This window comes from Schistocerca americana, chromosome 11, assembly GCF_021461395.2.
Source record: "Schistocerca americana isolate TAMUIC-IGC-003095 chromosome 11, iqSchAmer2.1, whole genome shotgun sequence".
NCBI lineage: Eukaryota > Metazoa > Arthropoda > Insecta > Orthoptera > Acrididae > Schistocerca > Schistocerca americana.
The window spans coordinates 145,573,168-145,595,568 of record NC_060129.1 but is presented as its reverse complement, the minus strand read 5'-3'; the positions used below and the strand labels follow the sequence as shown (position 1 = coordinate 145,595,568).

Below are 22,401 nucleotides of genomic sequence, written 5' to 3'. Positions count from 1 at the left end.
AGATGTATGTATTAGTTCGACCACATAGGAAAGAAGTTGGTAGCAATTCGCGTTGTAGCAGACACTCTGGTCATTTCCTCGTCTCACGTGTTCATTTGTTTTGCGGTCGTCGATTTGAGTAGCCGAAGAGGAGTTTCTGTTTGCCGTTCGTTTTTCGCTGTCTGTATTTCTTCATTTATTGTAACTGGTAAGTGCTAATCGTTTTAGTCGCGCTATTAACTTTTTGTCTATGACGCGAAAAAGTGTTTCAGTGGTCTGCTTGCAATACATCGTAGATTCGTTCGCCGCAAGAATATTGTGTGTTCATGAAACAGTATGCTTGCCCTTGGTTCCACGTGGTAGTAACTGTAGATGTGATGTAAGCTTAAAGGGAGCTGTGCATTCTAATAGTAGGGCTTGGTAAAAATTGTTAGTTCATGTGTATTTTTTTTCTTTAATCGCAGTTATTGTATTGACCATTATAGAAAGTAAGAATATTTTCTCGCCATCGGTAACATTGTGATTGAGGACAGTTACTGTTGTACATATTTTGCAGCCAAATTGTTTTGAACAGCATGTGGTATTAAAGTTCTTGTTCGGGAATGAGGTTGAATGTGTGAATACGGCGAATTTTCGTTAAGATTAACAAGCATAAAAGAGTGAAGTTAGCTGTAATGTTTCCTTAAGGCATTGTATTCATATATAGTTTTTAATGTTTTGATTTTTTAAACATTGGCATTAGCTGCAAATTTTAGGTAATGGACCCGCCTGCATCATTTCTCGTAGTTTTAGTTGTAGGTACATTATATGCATAAAAATAGTAGTTGGGGTCTTGTCAGTATTTACTGTGAGTTTTCTCATTTTGCCACGAACGTTTTTTGAATAAAATGTGTTCAATAGGCTATGCCGCAGAGTAGTCAGTTACCACTTGTCTTCAATACACAAGACTGGTTTGATGCAACTCTCGTTGATACTCTCTCCTGTGCAAACTTTTCCATCTGAGTAACTACTGGAACCTATGTGTTTCTGAATCTGTTTACTGTATTCATGCCTTGGTCTCACTGTATGATTTGTATCCTCTGCGCTTCCCTCCGATACTACACTGGTGATCCCTTGATGCCTCAGAACGTGGCCTACCAACTGCTCCGTTGTAGTCAAGTTGTGCCACAAATTCCTCTTCTCCCCAGTTCTATTCATTAGTTCATCAGTTATGTGATCTACCCATCTAATCTTCAATATTCTTCTATAGCGCCACATTTCGAAAGCTTCTATTCTCTTCTTGCTTAAACTGTTAATTGTCCATGTTTCACTTTCATACACATCTACAATCCATACAAAAACTTCCAGAAAAGACTTACTGACAGTTAACCTGTATTCGATGTTAAGAAATTTCTCTTCTTCGGAAATGCTTTACTTGCCATAGTCTACATTTTATATCCTCTCTGCTTCGACCGTCATCAGTTAATTTGCTCCCCAAATAGCCAAACTCATTTACTACTTTGTGTCTCATTTCCTAATCTAATTCCCTTAGCATAACCCGGTTTAATTCACTAATTCCATTATCCTTGTTTTGCTTTTCTTTTTGTTCATCTTATATTCTCCTTTCAAGACACTGTGCTTTCGGTTCAACTGCTCTTACAGGTCCTTTGCTAATGGAATTGTCATCAGCAGACCTCAGTTTTTATTCCTTCTCCTTAGGTTTTAATTCATACTCGAAATTTTTCTTTTGTATCCTTTACTCCATGCTCAGTATATAGATATATCGGGAACAGGCTACCACTCTCTCCCTTCTCCCCCCCCCCCCCCCCCCCCCCCCCCCACCCCCATCTCTCTCCCTTTCATGACCTTAATTGTTATTAGTGCCGTATGGCTTCTGTACGTGTTGGGATTAGCCTTTTGCTCCCTGTTTGAAGTCTGCCACCTTCAGAATTTGGTAATGTATTCCAGTCAACATTGTCAAAAGCTTCCTCTAAGTCTACAGATTCTAAAAATGTAGGTTTGTCTATCTTCTAAACGAAGTCGTAAGGTCAGTGTTGCCTCGCGTCTTCCAACATTTCTACAGAATCCAAACTGATCTTCCCTGTGGTCGGTTTCCACCAGTTTTTCCATTTGTGTGTAAAGAATGTGCATTAGTATTTTGCAGCTGATAATTCGGTAATTTTCTCACCTGTCAACACTTGATTTCTTTTGGTTTGGAGTTATATTCTTCTTGAAGTCTGAGGGTATTTTGCCTGTCCTCCATCTTGCACACCAGATGGTAGTTTTGTTAGGGCTGGCTCTCCCAAGGCTATCAGTAGTTCTAATAGAATGTTGTAAACTCCCGGGGCCTTATTTCAGCTTAGGTTTTTCGGTGCTTTGTCAGATTCTTCATGCAGTACATCATCTCCCTTTTCACCTTCACCTACTTCCTCTACCATTTCCATAATATTACCGTCAAGTACATCTCCCTTGTATAGACCCTCTGTATACTCCTTCCACCTTTCTGCTTTTCTGTCTGTGCTTCCCATCTGAGTTCTTGATATTCATACTTCCCCAAATATCTCTAATTTTCCGTTAGGCAGTACCATGCCTCTAGCCATCCCTGCTTAGCCATTTTGCACATCCTGCTGATCTCATTTTTTAGGTGTTTGTATTCAGTTTTGTCTGTTTCATTTACTGCATTTTTGAATTTTCTCCTTTCATCAAATTCATTCTCTTCTGTAACCCAAGGATTTCTACTAGCCCTAGTAGTTGTAACTACTTGATCCTCTGCTGCCTTCACTATTTTGTCTCTCAAAGCTACCCATTCTACTGTATTTCTTTCCCCATTCTTGTCAGTTGTTTCCTAATGCCCTCTCTGAAACACTCTACGGGTCAGTGGAAGTGTCAGATTCCACCCTTCTGCTTTGACATGTGATGTAAGGGTGTTGTGGTGTGTGACGTAATTATGGCTCAGTGCTTGAGTTGGTTGTGTTTGTAGATGTCGCATTGTTGTTTCATGGTGCCCTTGTGTGGGGGGGGGGGGGGGGTGTTTTCATTAGGTGTTACTGGTTTGTTGTTTGTACTGTGGCAAGACGTTCAATATGTGTGTATATTTGGGGGGGCGGGGCGCTTGCCGATCTAGTTTTCAGTGTGGGAATTTTCTGGTTGAAAGTACATGGTTTTTTTGTCTATTCTTCTCGAGTTGTTTTGTGTATTTATGGTGTATTGTTTTAATTTATGTACGGATGTTTGATTTGTGGATCTTTGAGGTTTTGATTTTATTTCTCGTAGTTGTAGGTGCTGATTTTTTTATATCAACAATTATGGTTGACCTATGTGGGTCACTTGAAATGACAGATTCCTGTTTTTGTAATTGTAGGTGTTGGTGTTTTGGTATCATCATTTGTGGTTGACGTATATTGGTCAAGGGAAATGTCAGATTCTAATTTTCATTGTTTTAGTTGTAGGTATTGATGTTTTGGTATCTTCGCCTGTATAGGTCAAGGGAAGTATCTGATTCCTGCTCATTTTTGTTGTAGTGGAATGTAGTAATTTTTTTCTTTTTGTTTATCATTTTATCTTTTGGGATCATGGTGTGTTCTTTTTACTGTTATATTTAGCTTGCACTCACCCTAAAACCCACAGGTTCCTGTGGTTGTCCCCTTAGTTTGATAGTACTTTTGGGGAAATGTAATTGTCTTATTTATATATATTTTCGTGTTTGTTGCTGTGTGTATGTAGTGGCATCATAGGCGCCACATTGGAGACTCTTGGAATAGCTATTTCTGCCAGGTTCATGACGTAATAGGTCAATGCAGATAGGTGGAATCGCTCTTCTATAATATCCCCTCTAAAACCTCTTGTTCTTTCAGTTAATCCAGGTGTAATCTCAGACCTTAAATTTCTGACTTTTTGAAGTTTTAGTTTTTATGTACAAATAATAATTGTGGTCAGATTCCACATCTGCCCCTGGAAATGTTTTAAAATTTAGAACTTGGTTGCTAGATCTGTCTTACCATTATATAATCTATCTGAAACCTTCCCGTGTTTCCCGGCCAGTTACAGCTACTACTGCGAATATTTCATTGTGTGTGTGGGGGGGGGGGGGGCAGCAGTGGCAGTATCACACTATAGTTCACTTGCTGAGGGTTCTGCTGGTATTAAACCATCTGTTCATTCCAATTCTTTCAGTACATATTTTCATTCTTAGTGTGTATGAGATTTTTAGAAGGATTGTTTTTCATTCTGAGCAATTTTTATTTTTTGGTTTTGTTTGTGGGTTTGGATTTTATGTATTCCTATCAATATGGAAGACATAGGGTGGGGTTTGTCAACTGCAATATGGAATACGAATTATACAGTTGAAGTTTTTTCACCTATGCTAGTATCTTATTCTTTAGTTGACCTAAATAAACTGAAATACGGGATACAAATTTAACTGTTGGAGGTTATTTCACTGTTACTGGTACCACTATAATAATTTTCATCCGATACTATTAGTATCAAAGGTGGAAAAAAATTCATACCACTTACTTCAGCTTAGCTGTTTAGGTCAGTTGAAGTGTGAGATACAGATTTTATGTATATCGCTTTTTTTTTGCATTCGTGGTTTTCAACTGAGGCATAGGATGCCAATGTTACATAGATTTTTTTGTCTTTACTAGCATTAGCAACCTGGGATACAGATTTTACATCTGTCGATATTTTCACTTCTGCTGCTACTAGTATCAGCTGAAGAATAGGTTGCTAGTAGTAGCAGAGGCGAAAAAAGCAACACCTGTAAAATTTGAATCCCATGCTCCAGTTGACCTACATAGGATACTAGTGCTAGCAAAGGCAAAAAAAAGTTGCAATGTGTCTAATTTGATACCGTACTGCAGTTACCGTATGAAGATCAGCTCAAGTTCGGGATGCAACTCATACGTCGACAGAGGTTAATGTTACTTGTCTTTTTCCGTTTTTGTGCTAGTATCTCTTTCAGTTGAGTTATGTAGGTCAACTGAAGAATAGGATACTATAGGTTCGTATGAGTAGTTGCCATTGGGCTCGTGCGCATGCGCAGAGCTGAATTCGCGTATGAGCAGTGCCTTCCTCCCTCTTCTGGCTCCTTGAAGTGTGGCTGTTTGCCGTATGAGCGGTAGCAGCAAGTAGCCAGATGCTGCCGCACCCTTGCTGCCAGATTTGCGCATGTGCAGTGTTTTATAGTTGGGGGGGAGGGGGGTCCTTTCCCACGTCAAACAAAATAAAAGCAGGTTTCTGTGGCTGGGAGCCATAAAGTGAATTAATATACATTCTCATAACCATGAAAGACCAAAATACGTCAGTAGTTCCAATTTTCTGATTTTATATTATTTCCACAACATTAGCAACCAACCATTAATGTCTTAAAGAAGCTATTTCTGTTTTATAGATGAATTTGCTTCTACTTTTTTTTCCGCTGAGGCAGTTAGTTTATTTGAAACGAAGTGTTTCATTCCACACTATTGGCTACTTTCAACCTCGTTCAATTTCAAGTGGAAATTTTCATTTTCTGGGATGAATGACATTATACCGTAAAAAGAACCAAACATGAGAATACAGTACTGGACCTCCAAGAAAATTGGTATCGCGAAAACCACATGAAAAGCTGAATATCAGGTACTTCAGAGTGCATCTGGACATAGAAACGTGTAATTAGAGTGGAATGAAGCATTTTAATATGGTTTATGAAATTCCGATTTTGCTGGAGTAGTCTCGGAAGTCTTGTTTCTTTTGTGACACTGTAAGATCTCTTAATGCTATATACGTACGAACACGGTAAACATTGACTTGAAGCTGACTAAGAAGGCAAATTTGGTCAGTAGTTTTGAACTAAATATTTTGTTTCAAATATGACAGCTGTAGCAGAATTGTACAAATCTGCCTTCTGTGAAAGGGTATTTGATCACGAGGCACTTGTCTAGTACTTCCTCTAGGCCTGAAGTTTTCTTAATTTGTGTTTGTCTTAAATTCTTAGAATGTCATTCTATGCTAAATTGTAGACTGGCAGCATATTGTGTTTTATTGTTTTAACTCCCCACATGGCTTCATATTTATTCCTATAGTAGAATATAAACTGCAAGTTGTACAGTTCCTTTGCCTCACAGACAACCATGTTAATTTTTTACGCATTTTGAAATAGTCATGAAATTTATTGTCCATTGTGGTGTAAGCTAAACAAGAAACTTTTTTCAAGAATTTTGTATTCAGTCCTATTAGCTTTTTTCAGTGCTGTGTAGATGTAATCCTGTCGGAAGTGCTACATAACAATATTGCAGAGTACGAATTAAAAATCTGTCAGTCACCCTATAGACAGACAATATGTATATGTGCTGATGGAGGTGTGTGTGTGTGTTTGTTTTATTGTCTCTATCAACATACCAACACTTTGGTTTAGTAAGTTACAGCATCTTTGGAGTAACTTACAAATGAGTGTTGGTATGTTGATAGACAATAAACACACACACACACACACACACACATTTCAAGCTTTCGCAACCCAAGGTTGCTATATCAGGAAAGAGGGAAAGACGAAAGGGTGTGGGTTTTAAGGGAGAGGGCAAGGAGTCATTCCAATCCCAGGAGCAGAAAGACTTACCTTTGGGGGGGGGGGGAGAGAGGACAAGTATACGCTCGGGCACACGCATAAATATTGATCTGCACATATACAGACACCGGCAGACAAATGTAAATGCAAAGAGGTTGGGCAGAAATCACTCGAGGCGGAAGTACAGAGGCAAAGATGTTGTTGAATGCAGGTGAGGTATGAGGGGCGGCAACTAGAAATTAGCGGAGGTTTAGGCCTGGTGGATAACGGGAAGAGAGAATAAATTGAAGGGCAAGTTCTCATCTATGGAGTTCTGATAGGTTGGTGTCTGTGGGAAGTATCCAGATAACCCGGACGGTGTAACACTGTGCCAAGATGTGTTGCTGTGCACAGAGGCGTGTTTAGCCACAGGGTGATCCTCATTACCAACAAACACTGTCTGCCTGTGTCCATTCATGCGAATTGACAGTTTGTTGCTGGTCATTCCCACATAGAAGGCTTCACAGTGTAGGCATGTCAGTTGGTAAATCATGTGGGTGCTTTCGCATGTGGCTCTGCCTTTGATCGTGTACACCTTCCGGGTTACAGGACTGGAGTAGGTGGTGGTGGGAGGGTGCATGGGACAGGTTTTACACCGGGGGGCGGTTACAAGGGTAGGAACCAGAGGGTAGGGAGGATGATTTGGGGATTTCATAGGGATGAACCCAGAGGTTACGAAGGTTACATGGACGGTGGAAAGACAATCTTGGTGGAATGGGGAGGATTTCATGAAGGATGGATCTATTAACTTCCCCAGATCAAGTGATGCACTCACTGGTGGGGTGTGTGGTTCTCTTGAACATATTAGTTGTTGCTTTTGTGATATTGGTGTATGTAATGATACTTGACAAAAGTGAGTTACCTGTAACTTTAAAAATTTCATTCCATTCTGGGTTGTGTTATTAAAGATTGGCAGACACGGATGTTACGTTTATTGCCAACTAGCTTGTGTATCAGGTAAGATAGAGAATTCTCCTCTCCAGTACCAGTTAGTGATAGTGCTTTGTAGACATCCCAAATCCCTTGTAGAGTTAGTTTCTGATGTGCTGTGTATGTTTCGCAGGAATCAAATTATTCCACAGGGACTTGTCTAACATCTAATAAAACTGATGTGTATTAATTGTGCAATTTATTTGTAACATAAATTGCATTATAAATGTAATTCCCAAATGTGTGTTCTGTATATCTTACCAAGATTGAAACCCTTCTGAGGTGACAACAATAGTGAGCATATACCGAGCCAACAAGTCATGGGATACCTCGTAATATTGTTATGGACCTTTTGCCAAGCACAGTGCAGCAACTCAATGTGGTGTGGAATAAACAACTTGTTGGAAGTCCCCTGTAGAAATATTGAGCTGTGCTGCCTCTATTGCTCTCCATAATTGTGAAAATATTCCTGGTGCATCATTTTATGCTGGAACTGACCGCCCTATTAGATCCCTTAAATGTTAGATGGGATTCACATTGGGCAGTCTGGGTGGCCACATCATTAATGTGAATTATCTGCAACATTCTTCAAACAATTGCTAACAGTTGTGTCCCTGTGACATGGCACATTATCATTCATAAAAATCCATCATTGTTCAGGACCATTGTCTTTGAGTGGCTGCAAATGGTCTTAAGATAGCCGAAAATAACTTTTCCCAGTATGTGATCAGTTCCATGTAATGTAAACATAGCCCCCACCATTATGGAGCCATCACCAAGTTGCGCAGTGCCTTATTAACAACTGTGGCTTCGTAGGCTCTGTGCCACGCTAGAATTCCGCCGTCTGAAATTGGGATTCGTCTGACCTTGCCGTGGTTTTTCCAGTCATCGAGCGTCCAAACGATACGATCACAAGGCTAGGACAGGCACTGGAAGCGATGTACTGTTAGCAGAGGCACTCGCATTGGTAGTCTGCTTCCATAGTCTATTTCTCCTCACTGTCCTAACAGATACATTCATTGTATTTCCCACATTGGCTTCTGCGGTTATTTCACACCTTGTTGCTTGCCTGTTACCACTGACAACCCTTTGCCAGTGCCGCAGCAGTGTTGCCCGTGGCGAGATGTAACAGTTGGAATTTGGTATTCTCGGCAGACTCTCGACATTGTGGATCTCGGAATAATGAACTGTGTAATGCTTTCCGAAATTGAATGTGCCGTACATCGACCTGCAACTACCATTCCGCATGGGAAGTTTAATTCCAGTTGTGTGGCCATAATCACTTAAGAAACCTTTTCACCTGACTACAAATGACAGCTCTGCCTCCTTTATTCCTTGTGTACATGATACTACCACCATCAGTATATGTGCACATTGCTATACCATGACTGTTGTCATCTCAGTGTACAGTAATAAGATAAACTAATCATAGTGCTATTAATGCACTAAATATGGCAACTTCCTTTCACTTCATGCTTAATGCTATTCCCAGTACACCAACTAAATTCGAATGAATGAATTTTAACGGAGCTTCTTGACAGGTTTGTCCCCCTGTGGGTCCGGGGGTTAGAATAGCCCTGCGGTATTCCTGCCTGTCGTAATAGGCGACCAAAAGCAATCTCTCATGTTTTGGGTCAGTTTTGATAAAAAATCATCCTCTGCCCAGTCACGGTCTTCACTCGCTTGTGACAAGTTGGGGATGTTTCAGTTACAATCATGCCCCATAAGACCTTAAATATGATCCAGGTTATTATGTTCCACAGGGACCTTCTTTTGCAGTCTAACGACGAGCTGCACAGCAATTTAGAGTGGTGAGATGTTAATTTCATCTGCCACGTTCATCGAGGTCCAAGGGATAATCAGGTTGCCACCGGTTCCTTCATCTTGGCCTTCGAGGGTGATACATTGCCTGAGGAGGTCGAGGTGGTGGTCTACCACTGTGACATCAAGCTCTATATCCCTCACCTGATGCGGTGCTTTAAGGGCTGGAACTTCAGCCGTATGTCTTCCTGCTGTACTTCCAGTGTCACATGTCGAGATTTCGAACACCCATCACATCCATATACTCCGTGTGCCCTGCCTCCCATCTGTGTCAACTGCAGAGAGCATCATTCACCTTGCTCACCAGGCTGCAGGATTTTACAGAAAGAGGGGAAAATCATGTAATAAGACCCTGGACTGACTGACTGACCGACACCGAGGCTAAGAGGAAATATGAACGACTCCATCTTGTGCGAATGACTCCGTCTTATGCCGCCACTATGACAACAGTGGTAGCCCCATCAAGTTCAGCGAATTCGTCGGCACCCAAAGCCGTAACACATCTGCACCTTGACCTGAGGGGCACTACGCTCTGTTGCTCCTGTGCCACCTACTTCAGGAACAACATCTCCCACCCATCGGGGACGTCGATCTAAGCTGGAGAAGCATCAGACTTCTTTGGCTCATCTTGCTCAGAAGTGGTCCCTTGGGTCCTTCTCTTCCCAGGTTTCCACCTGTGTGAAGGATGATGCCCACCAGTGGTGTAAGTGCCCACAAGCAGCTGGTTGTAGGGCTTCACGATCCTCCTCAGTCCCAGAGACTGAATCAGTGAAGCCCTCCCAACCAATGAAACCCAAGGAGCAGTGAGAAATTTCCAAGAAGACCACCTCTAAGACGAAGGAACTTACGGTGGGCCCACCCCACTGCAACGTACGAGCTCTGCCGAGATTCTGGCATCTACTGAGGACCTAGATCTCGCAGGACCCTCGGACACCGTGAAAGTCGATTGTATGGGAACTCAGTTGGTGGCAGCGGGTGATCCGGTGGTGTAACCTACCACCTCGATCTCTTCACGCCGCTTTCCTCCGTGGACAATGTCATCCTCCAGTCGAACTGCAGCAGTTTTTTCCACCACCTTGCTGAGCTCCGACAATTTCTCAGCCTTCACACTTTCTTCTGCATTTCTCTCCAGGAAACTGGGTTTCCGGTGATGCAAAACCCTGTCCTCCGTGGCTATTTGGGTTATTATAAGAATGCAGCAGCTTATGAGAGGGTATCTGGTGGAGTCTGTGTCTACGTCCTTAACACTCTACAGTGTGTCCCTCTTCAGACACCTTTAGAGGCTGTCGCTGTTTGGGTTTTGATGCCTCAGGCTGTTAACTGTCTGCAGTCTCTATCTTCCGCCGGATGGTGATGACCCACTGCATGTATTGGCTGCGCTGATAGCCCAATTGCCGCCACCTTTTCTGTTATTGGGGGGACTTAAACCCCCCTTAACCTTTTGTTGGGTGGATTGGTGGCAACAGGCAGAGGCACTGTCACTGAGAAAGTGTTGGCACAGCTTGACCCTTCTCTATTAATGATGCCTCCACACATTTCAGTGTGGCACACGGCATGTACTCGGCCATCGACCTTTGTCTACAGCCCCAGCCTTCTACCGTTTGTCCATTGGAGTGTGCATGACAACTTGTGCGGTAGTGACCACTTTCCAATCTTTCTGTCACTGCCCCAGCGCCACTCACCTCGGCGCCTCCCCAGATGGGCTTTGAATAAGGCTGACTGGGACTGGTTCACCTGCATTGCCACTCTTGAGCCTCTTTCTCGTAGTGACATTGATGCGGTGGTTCTCACGATCGCCACCGGCATCGTTTCTGTCACGGAATGTGCAATCCCCTGTTCTTACTCTCGGGATCATTCTGAACGATGCTCATAACCGTCTGGCTGCAGTGTTTTCACTGCCGAGCTGGTCGCCATCTCTCGCGCCCTAGAGTATATCCGCTCCTGTTCAGGTGAGTCCTTAGTTATCTGTAGTAACTCGCTGAGTGGTTTACGAGCTATCGACCTGTGTTTCCCTTGCTCTCGACTGGTGACGGCTATCCAGGAGTCCGTCCACTCTCCCGCCCATTGCGGCCGCTCCGTGGTTTTGGTGTGGACCCCAAATTGTGTCGGCATCCCGGGTAATGAACACTAGCCAAACAGGCTGTCGGTGCACCAGCTTTGGAGATCGGCCTTTCGGAGTGTGATCTCCGTTCAGTTTTGCGGCAGAAGGTTCTCGGTACCTGGGCTGGTGAATGGCGCACCCTGCCTTCACTCGGCAAACTTCGGATTGTCGAGCAGACTACCGGTGGGTGGCACTCTTCCTCCGGGTCTCTCGCAAGGACTGTTGTGCTCTGTCGGCTGCGCATTGGCTACACCTGGATGACGCACGGTTATTTATTGTGCCGCGAGGACCCACCTCTGTCGCTACGGTTCAGCATTGACAGTGGTCGATATTTTGTTGGACTGTCCACATATAACTGTGCTCAGGCACACATTTGCACTGCCTGATGTGCTCCCTGCACTTCTAACGAATGATGCTGTCATGGCAGGCTTAGTTTTGAGTTTTATTTGTGCAGGGGGTTTTTATCGCTCAATCAAAGGGTTTCTTTCTTTTGTTGTTTCTCACCTTTGGAGTATGCTTTCAGATTGGGCTTTTTAGTTCTTGGTGGTTGGCTTTTCCCTTTTTTTTTGTTTCTGTGGTTGGCCAACTACTGTAACACACTGTGTGTTTTTAATTCCTCTTTTCTGGTCGTTGTCTGTTTTCTTGTTCTGTCATCCCTTGTCATCTCTGTTGCTTGTTTTTGTTCCTTGTGGGTGTTTCATGATTGTGGAAAAAGGGACCGATGACCTTTGTAGTCTGGTCTCTTCAACCACCACAAACCAACCATCTTGACAGGCTTGTGTTGACTCCAGTTCATTGTAGATCTCACGTTATATCTGTTACCGTGACAAAGATTTTGTTAACTCCCAAACAACTTTGGGGGGGAGGGGGGTGTCGTTTCTGATTAAATCCTTGACGTATGGACTCTAGTTTAATGTAACATTTAGTTTGCATGTCAAACCATTGTGAATAGGTGTCACAATACATAGTGCACACAGTCAGCTGCACTTATCTTGTGAGGTAGTGTATTGTTCCCTGTGGAGAATCCTGCATGAATGCCAGACGCACACAGCTAAGTTTCTGTTTGATGAATGGGTGTGTTGTATCCCAGGGTGTTTTCTCAAAATCTTTTTGAAAAATATATATAGCTGGGTGTCAATGCAGGATATGACGTTCTGTCAGTTATGCCATGAGTCATTAATAACAGAGATAGCTTAAGGTTATTTCTAGGAACCTCCACAACATTTTAAATAAGCTATGAACACCATTAGAGCCAACACAGTTAAAACTCTCTATTTATCTATTGTAATTTTGAGACTACATGTGGGTAGTACGTGCCTTGTGTCAAAAGTAAAATTAATGCATCTGCATTTGCCAGTTCATTATTGGTACCAATGCTTGCTACTATGTTGAAGTAATTGTTAGTTTGCTGGTCCGTGATGGAATTTTCACTGCTGTCGGCAGAGCTTTTATCTCGGTCAGATTGTTGTATCACTGCTTTTGTTTCTTGTTTAAGAATGATCTGAACTGCTCATGCCTAAAGCCTGGAGTGTTATAGATATTGAGTATAATGTAAACATTTCGCTTTTTTAAAGTAAGGCTGGAGGATTTTTTATATTTGTGGTGGCAGTGGACTTTCCTCAAAACTACAGTTTGTTCTCTAGCTCGGATATCACTGAGACCTGTGCAACCTACTTTCTGTCTTTAATTGTATTTGTTTATAGGTGCTGAAGGTAAAGTGGTGAAATTGAAGTGTTTGTTCTAAACAAACTCGAATTGGCATTATCGAGTTGTTAAATTACTGTATCAGAAACTGGGCAGCTTTTAATTTGTCGTTTTTACCTCCCAATTTCAGTTGCTAAATATGGCCAGTAACAGAGGCAGTTTGGTTCACGCTATGTCCGAGCTCCTGACGAGGGGCACGGGTGCTGACGTTACGCTGTGTGTCCGAGGTGGTGAAATAGAGGCGCACAGCTTAATACTCGCTGCCAGGAGCCCGGTCTTCGCAGCTATGTTACTGCAGCACGACACGGAGGAAGCTGCCAGTGGCCGTGTCCAGATACCGGACGTAGAGGCTGCCACTATGCGGCAGCTCGTCCGCTACGTGTACACAGACGAGGTCCCGGAGGGGAAAGAATCTGCGGCAGAGCTACTCGCGGCTGCAGATAAATACGGCCTCCTTCTGCTGAAGGAGGCTTGCGAGGACAAGTTGCTGCAGAATTTGTGTATAGAAAATGTGGCGGAGTGTGCGGTGCTGGCTTCGCAGCACTGTTGCTCGCGCCTGCTCGGTGCCGCCGTCGAGGTGATCTCCCGGGACCCTCCGGAGGCCCGCAAGACGGAGGGCTGGCGAGAGGGAGTGGCCTGCTGCCCGCAACTGATGACGCAAATCTCGCAGTTGGTTGAAGCGAAAATCAGGTTAGCTGGAATTCTAATTTCGTTTGTCTTTGTAAGTAGCACCTACAAAGTAGTGAGCCTTCTCTCGACACTTCGCAAAGGAATGGTTGGAGGTATGTATTTCACAAGTGTAAATCTCGCATATTCCACACGATCTGCACTAGGGACTATCAGTGTGTGTATTCTGTAAGGAGATACTCCGTAAGCATTTTTCTGCTCTGAAGATATGATGGAACTTTCACATCCTTCTGCTGTATTTTTGAAGGTAGTGTTGCAGTTTACAATCAGTTGCGGTGAAAATTTAGTGCAGATTTGGGACGTAAATGTATACTTGCCTAGTTAATTAGACCCAAAAAATTTTAGCAGAATTGTGCTTCCTTATATACAGTAATATTCTTAATCTGACTGCTGTGAGGGCTAAGTGTATTTTGCATGTGCACTTTTCTCCATTTTTGTTTTAACTGAATGTAGTGATTTAAAATGTTACATTTGTCATAGAAAACCTTGTATACAAATGCAGTATACTGTGCTGGAATTAAATTTTGGATGACATTAGCTCAAATGAGCAGTTGGCTAAAAGGTGTACAGGGCTGGATATTTCAATATAAAAAATACTTCCATATAAGATAGGCTTCAGAATAACATGTTCCCATCTACCACAATTGCTGCTGTATACAAACCACTTACTTGATATGTGTTGCCAGGAGAAGTGCGTGCTGTGGGTGAATACACCAAATAGTTCTTCCTGCTCATCTTTCGCTTACTTTTTTCTGTGCTTCTTACTTAAATCTCTCAAAAGGTGCTCTAATACTGTGCATTGCCAAGGAATTTTCAAGAAACAGCGGGAAAGTTTCACGATCCTGTCGAATACCGTAGGACGTTGCTAGTCATCGGGCAGCAGTATTTGCAAAATTAGAGGTGGTGGCAGCCAACAGTCTTGATATTCATTTCTTTCTTCTGGGCTTTTATTTAACAAATGTCTTCTTTTGTTATGATGCACATTTGTTTCGAAGGGAAAAAATATTATACCAATAATCATTGTGGTATATTTGGAGACATCTATAGTTGACCTAATAGATCACAATGGAATGAATATTTATCTGTAAATCATGTAGTCAGGTATAACTTGAGTGTGATATGCCCAAGTGTATTGAGAGAAAAATAACTGTCACAACTATTTATTTAATCTTGATAGTACCTTCCCACAGGTGTATTTTTATTATGTAAGGTTAAACATCTGTCACAGCAATGAGTGTTCGGTGAAAGGGTAGCGTGAAGGGCTGGACTGATAAGCAGTACGAGGACACGCTGCCATAATCGGTAGTGTTAATGTAACTTGTCAGATGGCTGGCTTTCTTGTGTGGTAGCCGACAGGCTAGTGAAATTTAGTGCCAGTTTCTCAAAAGAGTCTGAGCAGCACTTTGTACCAGAGCAGTAGTTGTCAGATCTGTTTATCTGTCTGGTTTCTGCTTCCTGTGTCAGGTCTAATTTGGTACACCACCCTCTGACGTTTCTTAGAGTTCTAAAAATGTCAAGTAATTCTGTGTAACCTCAAAATCTCCTTCCCCATCCTGGAGCAAACTTGTTGTTGTTGTTGTGGTCTTCAGTCCTGAGACTGGTTTGATGCAGCTCTCCATACTACTCTATCCTGTGCAAGCTTTTTCATCTCCCAGTACCTACTGCAACCTACATCCTTCTGAATCTGTTTAGTGTATTCATCTCTTGGTCTCCCGCTACGATTTTTATCCTCCACGCTGCCCTCCAATACTAAATTGGTGATCCCTTGATGCCTCAGAACATGTCCTACCAACCGATCCCTTCTTCTGGTCAAGTTGTGCCACAAACTTCTCTTCTCCCCAATCCTATTCAATACTTCCTCATTAGTTATGTGATCTACCCATCTAATCTTTAGCATTCTTCTGTAGCACCACATTTTGAAAGCTTCTATTCTCTTCTTGTCCAACCTATTTATCGTCCATGTTTCACTTCCATACATGGCTACACTCCATACGAATACTTTCAGAAATGACTTCCTGACACTTAAATCAATACTGGATGTTAACAAATTTCTCTTCTTCAGAAATGCTTTCCTTGCCATTGCCAGCCTACATTTTATATCCTCTCTACTTCGACCATCATCAGTTATTTTGCTCCCCAAATAGCAAAACTCCTTTACTACTTTAAGTGCCTCATTTCCTAATCTAATTCCCTCAGCATCACCCGACTTAGACTACATTCCATTATCCTTGTTTTGCTTTTGTTGATGTTCATCTTATATCCTCCTTTCAAGACACTGTCCATTCCATTCAGCTGCTCTTCCAAGTCCTTTGCTGTCTCTGACAGACTTACAATGTCATCAGCGAACCTCAAAGTTTTTATTTCTTCTCCATGAATTTTAATACCAACTCCGAATTTTTATTTTGTTTCCTTTACTGCTTGCTCAATATACAGATTGAACAACATCGGGGAGAGGCTACAACCCTGTCTCACTCCCTTCCCAACCACTGCTTCCCTTTCATGCCCCTCGACTCTTATAACTGCCATCTGGTTTCTGTACAAATTGTAAATAGCCTTTCGCTCCCTGTATTTTACCCCTGCCACCTTCAGAATTTGAAAGAGAGTATTCCAGTCAACATTGTCAAAAGCTTTCTCTAAGTCTACAAATGCTAGAAACGTAGGTTTACCTTTCCTTAATCTTTCTTCTAAGATAAGTCGTAAGGTCAGTATTGCCTCACGTGTTCCAGTGTTTCTACGGAATCCAAACTGATCTTCCCCGAGGTTGGCTTCTACTAGTTTTTCCATTCGTCTGTAAAGAATTCGTGTTAGTATTTTGCAGCTGTGACTTATTAAGCTGATAGTTCGGTAATTTTCACATCTGTCAACACCTGCTTTCTTGGGATTGGAATTATTATATTCTTCTTGAAGTCTGAGGGTATTTCGCCTGTTTCATACATCTTGCTCACCAGATGGTAGAGTTTTGTCAGGACTGGCTCTCCCAAGGCCGTCAGTAGTTCTAATGGAATGTTGTCTACTCCCGGGGCCTTCTTTCGACTCGGGTCTTTCAGTGGTCTGTCAAACTCTTCACGCAGTATCATATCTCCCATTTCATCTTCATCTACATCCTCTTCCATTTCCATAATATTGTCCTCAAGTACATCGCCCTTGTATAGACCCTCTATATACTCCTTCCACCTTTCTGCTTTCCCTTCTTTGCTTAGAACTGGGTTTCCATCTGAGCTCTTGATATTCATACAAGTCGTTCTCTTATCTCCGAAGGTCTCTTTAATTTTCCTGTAGGCGGTATCTATCTTACCCCTAGTGAGATAGGCCTCTACATCCTTACATTTGTCCTCTAGCCATCCCTGCTTAGCCATTTTGCACTTCCTGTCGATCTCATTTTTGAGACGTTTGTATTCCTTTTTGCCTGTTTCACTTACTGCATTTTTATATTTTCTCCTTTCATCAATTAAATTCAGTATTTCTTCTGTTACCCAAGGATTTCTACTAGCCCTCGTCTTTTTACCTACTTGATCCTCTGCTGTTGTCACTACTTCATCCCTCAAAGCTACCCATTCTTCTTCTACTGTATTTAATTCCCCCATTCCTGTCAATTGCTCCCTTATGCTCTCCCTGAATCTCTGTACAACCTCTGGTTCTTTTAGTTTATCCAGGTCCCATCTCCTTAAATTCCTGCCTTTTTGCAGTTTCTTCAGTTTCAATCTGCAGCTCATAACCAATAGATTGTGGTCAGAGTCCACATCTGCCCCTGGAAATGTCTTACAATTTAAAACCTGGTTCCTAAATCTCTGTCTTACCATTATATAATCTATCTGATACCTTTTAGTATCTCCAGGGTTCTTCCATGTATACAACCTTCTTTCATGATTCTTAAACCAAGTGTTAGCTATGATTATGTTGTGCTCTGTGCAAAATTCTACCAGGCGGCTTCCTCTTTCATTTCTGTCCCCCAATCCATATTCACCTACTATGTTTCCTTCTCTCCCTTTTCCTACACTCGAATTCCCGTCACCCATGACTATTAAATTTTCGTCTCCCTTCACAATCTGAATAATTTCTTTTATTTCATCATACATTTCTTCAATTTCTTCGTCATCTGCAGAGCTAGTTGGCATATAAAGTTGTACTACTGTAGTAGGTGTGGGCTTCGTATCTATCTTGGCCACAATAATGCGTTCACTATGCTGTTTGTAGTAGCTTACCCGCATTCCTATTTTCCTATTCATTATTAAACCTACTCCTGCATTACCCCTATTTGATTTTGTGTTTATAACCCTGTAGTCACCTGACCAGAAGTCTTGTTCCTCCTGCCACCGAACTTAACTAATTCCCACTATATCTAACTTCAACCTATCCATTTCCCTTTTTAAATTTTCTAACCTACCTGCCCGATTAAGGGACCGGACATTCCACGCTCCGATCCGTAGAATGCCAGTTTTCTTTCTCCTGATAACGACATTCTCTTGAGTAGTCCCCGCCCGGAGATCCGAATGGGGGACTATTTTACCTCCGGAATATTTTACCCAAGAGGACGCCATCATCATGTAATCATACAGTAAAGCTGCATGCCCTCGGGAAAAATTACGGCTGTAGTTTCCCCTTGCTTTCAGCCGTTCGCAGTACCAGCACAGCAAGGCTGTTTTGGTTATTGTTACAAGGCCAGATCAGTCAATCATCCAGACTGTTGCCCTTGCAACTACTGAAAAGGCTGCTGGCCCTCTTCAGGAACCACACGTTTGTCTGTTCTCTCAACAGATACCCCTCCGTTGTGGTTGCACCTACGGTACGGCTATCTGTATCACTGAGGCACGCAAGCCTCCCCACCAACTGCAAGGTCCATGGTTCACTTACAAACCTTAATACACATTTCTCACTGATATTGTGGGCTTATAGCATTCAATTGGTATAGTTAATAATTTTGCGACTATCTACTGTGACAGTAAATTTCAGTGGAAAATAATCTCTCCCCGTTTTCCAGTGCCGCAAAGGACGACGCCTTGAAGAAGTGGCTGCACGAAGCTGCAGAACGTGGAAATGTGGACGAACTCCCAGACATCCTGGCACAGGGAGTGGACATAAACTGCCGGTGTGAAAACGGCAACACGGCGCTTCACAAGGCGGCGAAGGGTGGCGACGTCTTGGCCGTAAACTGGCTGTTGGAGGCGGGTGCGGATGTCAGCGCGCTGAACAACTGGCAGCAGACGCCCCTCCACGTAGCAGCGGGATACGGCAGACAGGGAGTCGCCATGACCTTGCTGTTTTACAGGGCAGACAAAGACGCGTGGGATGGAAGCGGGCAGACGGCTCTGCAGGTTGCTGCCGCGTGTGGTGAAGCGTCCGTGGTCAACCTGTTGTTGCGGCTGGGAGCGGACCGATCTGCTGCCGGATACGGTATGACGCCTCTACAACTTGCCCAGGCGTACAACAGGAAGACTGTCGTCGGTATTCTGAGTGGGGTTCGTCCGGTGTGAGGTGGACCTTTCGTACCATTTTCGATAAAGCAAATAAACTTCTGGTTTACTGTGAAACGTGTCATTGAATTATTCAAATATTTACCTGCTCTTCCTCCCACTTCTCTCTTCTCCTCAAAGTGGTCCTCCTTCCGCAGGTGAGACTTCCTAAACTCCTACCATCAACTACCCTGAAATTCCCCAAAAGTAGTGTTTTACACTTAGTCTACTGGCAGTAGATCAAATGTTTGACTGGCACAGGAGAACAGAGTTCTATTGAAACTGCTCCAGAGCATCAATCATTAACATTTGATCTTGACTGTGTTCCAAATACACATCATTTTCAGTGAGCTTCTGGTGTGGTATTCTTGTAAACCAGTTTCAAGAATCGTACACCACATGCTCTTCCCAGAAGCGTCCAGTACTTCTATTAACACAGCCTGAAATTTGTGTGTGTACTGTTAATCCAATGGTTAGTGGTGAGAATATAGGCGCCCATACTTCCGCCAACACTTCATGAACTATGGAGTTGCTGCAAACTTCAGCATATAGGACACTAACGTACTGAAATTACATCAGGTTACTGACAATGTCCCAGGCTGCCTAGTTTGTCAATCTAATTTTGTAATGGTAAATGTAAATACCGCTGACCAAGGATACTGCTGTGGGACATTGTGACTGTGTTGCTGGAAGGTTAATCAGCAGATTGGGCATAATACATTCTTCAATTGATGATTATATTTATCAAGAGATGAGTTATGGCCAACCACAAACAATTCAGTTACTGGAAATCACAAATGTCATTAAATTTACTCACAGATTGTAGAGAAGTTGCAAAATGTGTATCAGTTTGCCAACTTGCTTAACATACTAAATGCATTTACACAACAGAATGCAGAGTGGAAGGTAACACTGAAGATAACATGTCAAATTTAAGAGCTGTTATAATGATATGATTCTAAAGATTGTAAATCATAATGCAGATCTCAATGTTTCATTGCTCGTGAGGCTCTGACACGAGCAGGACCTGGTACTCCTGGAAATTTTTCCCATCGGACAACTAAATCAGTGATTATGAATGTTTAAATTTTTTGGTGAACTGGAGTCATTGCAACACCACATTATGTACTTGGAGACATCCTTAATTTCACTGAATCTGACAGTTTGATCAATTGAAATGAGGACCATATGAATTGAATGTAATTTTAACCCTTACATGACACATCTCTTAAATGTAAGTAGAAAGATGAGATGTCTCACAGACCTTGTAATATTTTCATCAGGTAACTACAGTAGCTGAATAGTAAACTATTTAATCTTAAGAGCAGATGAAATCCTATTTAGCTCTTACAACACGATTGCCACAAGTTCTGTAAATCAGGAAATTTCAAATGTGTCATGGAAATTTGAAGAAAAAAGGAAAACCTCATCTTCTTCTCAGTAGATGAAATTGTTTGTTCACTGAGATGTCATGCATTGTCACTGGCTAGGTGCTGCTTTCTTACCCCCTCATTCTTACAGCTTCTCCCCTTCGTACCCATTCACTCAGGAAGCAGTCAGTGCTGCCACCATTTACTGCTAGCTTAGCAGCTGCCAATGAGAGGCAGGCGGGCACGAGTAGTGGTTTGTCTCGATCTGATTCTCAGAGACTGTTGACACGGCGGCCAGAGATGGTAATGTGTGCGTGAGTTGGCCGAGTAATTGTGTGAATGTGTGTGTGCGCGCTCATTTTCTGACATGAGCTATGGCCAAAAATTCAGTTGTGAGAGTGCGGTTGTCTTTCCTACGTGCCTGTCTGAAGCTCAGTGGCTGTCTTCAGTGAGTTGCTACCTCTCCTCACTGGTACTGATTCTCAGAGTATTTGCTCCAGTTATCTGTTGCACGGATTCGTCACTGCGGTCTCATTTCATCAACATGATGTCTGTGACACAGGAATAACTGGCTAAATGAGTGGACTTCTGCTACGGGCCAAAGCTGCTGGTCATTTCTGAGGGTATCTGTAACAGATTAGGACTGCCGATACGAAGCGCGTCATTTCCCACTAACGTGCGAACCCTGCCTGTCGGGTCTAGTCTCGCTGATCCGGCCCCAGGTCCGGGTCAGTGTGTGGCATAATGGAGCAGATTTACACGGTTTATCCGTGGACCTAGCACTGGGGCTCCTCGGTGGGTGAGAGGCCACACACGATGGGTTTCAGGAATTGACTCTCACAAGTACTTTGTACATTGCAGTGTTTCTTAGACTTTTTATACTAGTATATTTTGGCACCACAAAAGTAGTTTAGAAAGTATCAACGATAAGAAAATTGTGTTAGTCACTGGTGGTTTGTATGTTATTGAGTCAGATGTCTTGAAGAAAGATTACACAATACCTGTAAACTGACATGACACTGTGGTAATAACTGACAATAACGAGCCTAGTAGAACCAACATCTTACAGGTGTAGTGTTGGTTTACACAATTCTTCCACACTTTACACTTCTTTCTAGACACCCACATTTTTCTGAGGTTATTTCTGAAATCAGTGAGGGTATTTTAAATCTGGCTTGCAACTCCAAGGAAATGCATATTTTTATCACCAAAGGTTTTGTTTTATTGAAATAAGTGGTTTTGATGGAACCACTTATTTTGGGTTGCTTTCTCCATCTAAAAGCAGTTCATTACAAAAGATGTTGATGTTAGTACTTAAGATTTTTGCTCACACAGGAAAGAAATACAGACGTCCTTACATTTTTTGTGAACCTGGGTGTTTACTTACCCTTGAGACCTCAGAATGTCAGGGAAAAATCGGGTAATTTCTCTTCAGGATACTTGTGGCAAACCTGTAAAAAAAAGCTTCGTTGATCATATCAGTCATATAGGGATCATGTAATTGAAAAATGGCATTCAATCATTCTTCCTGCACTCCATGCAGGAATAGAATGGGAAGAAACCCAAATAACTGGTGCATTGGGATGTATCCTCTGCGGTGCTGGATGTAGGTGTAGAATTAAATGAGACTGCAGAAAGGGCAAACGTTGGTAATAATCAAATGATATGAAAATACTAATTTGCACAACTTTTGCACAGTGGACGCACATCTTTCTACTACATTCCAGACAATTTGACTGACCCTGTTTGGTGCATTTATGTGCTGATTTCTTTTTCTATGATGCACAGCACTTC

The 22,401-nt window shown here is 42.5% G+C and overlaps 1 protein-coding gene across 1 annotated transcript; it reads left to right on the top strand.

Moving 5' to 3' along the window:
- Nucleotides 1–77: 77 nt before the first annotated feature.
- Nucleotides 78–19,283, top strand: LOC124554159 (ankyrin-3-like). Its single transcript, XM_047128230.1, has 3 exons — nt 78–187; nt 13,231–13,790; nt 18,766–19,283. Exons 2-3 carry the CDS (start codon nt 13,240–13,242, stop codon nt 19,256–19,258), a joined length of 1,044 nt encoding a protein of 347 aa, XP_046984186.1. The 5' UTR covers nt 78–187; nt 13,231–13,239; the 3' UTR covers nt 19,259–19,283.
- Nucleotides 19,284–22,401: the final 3,118 nt, after the last annotated feature.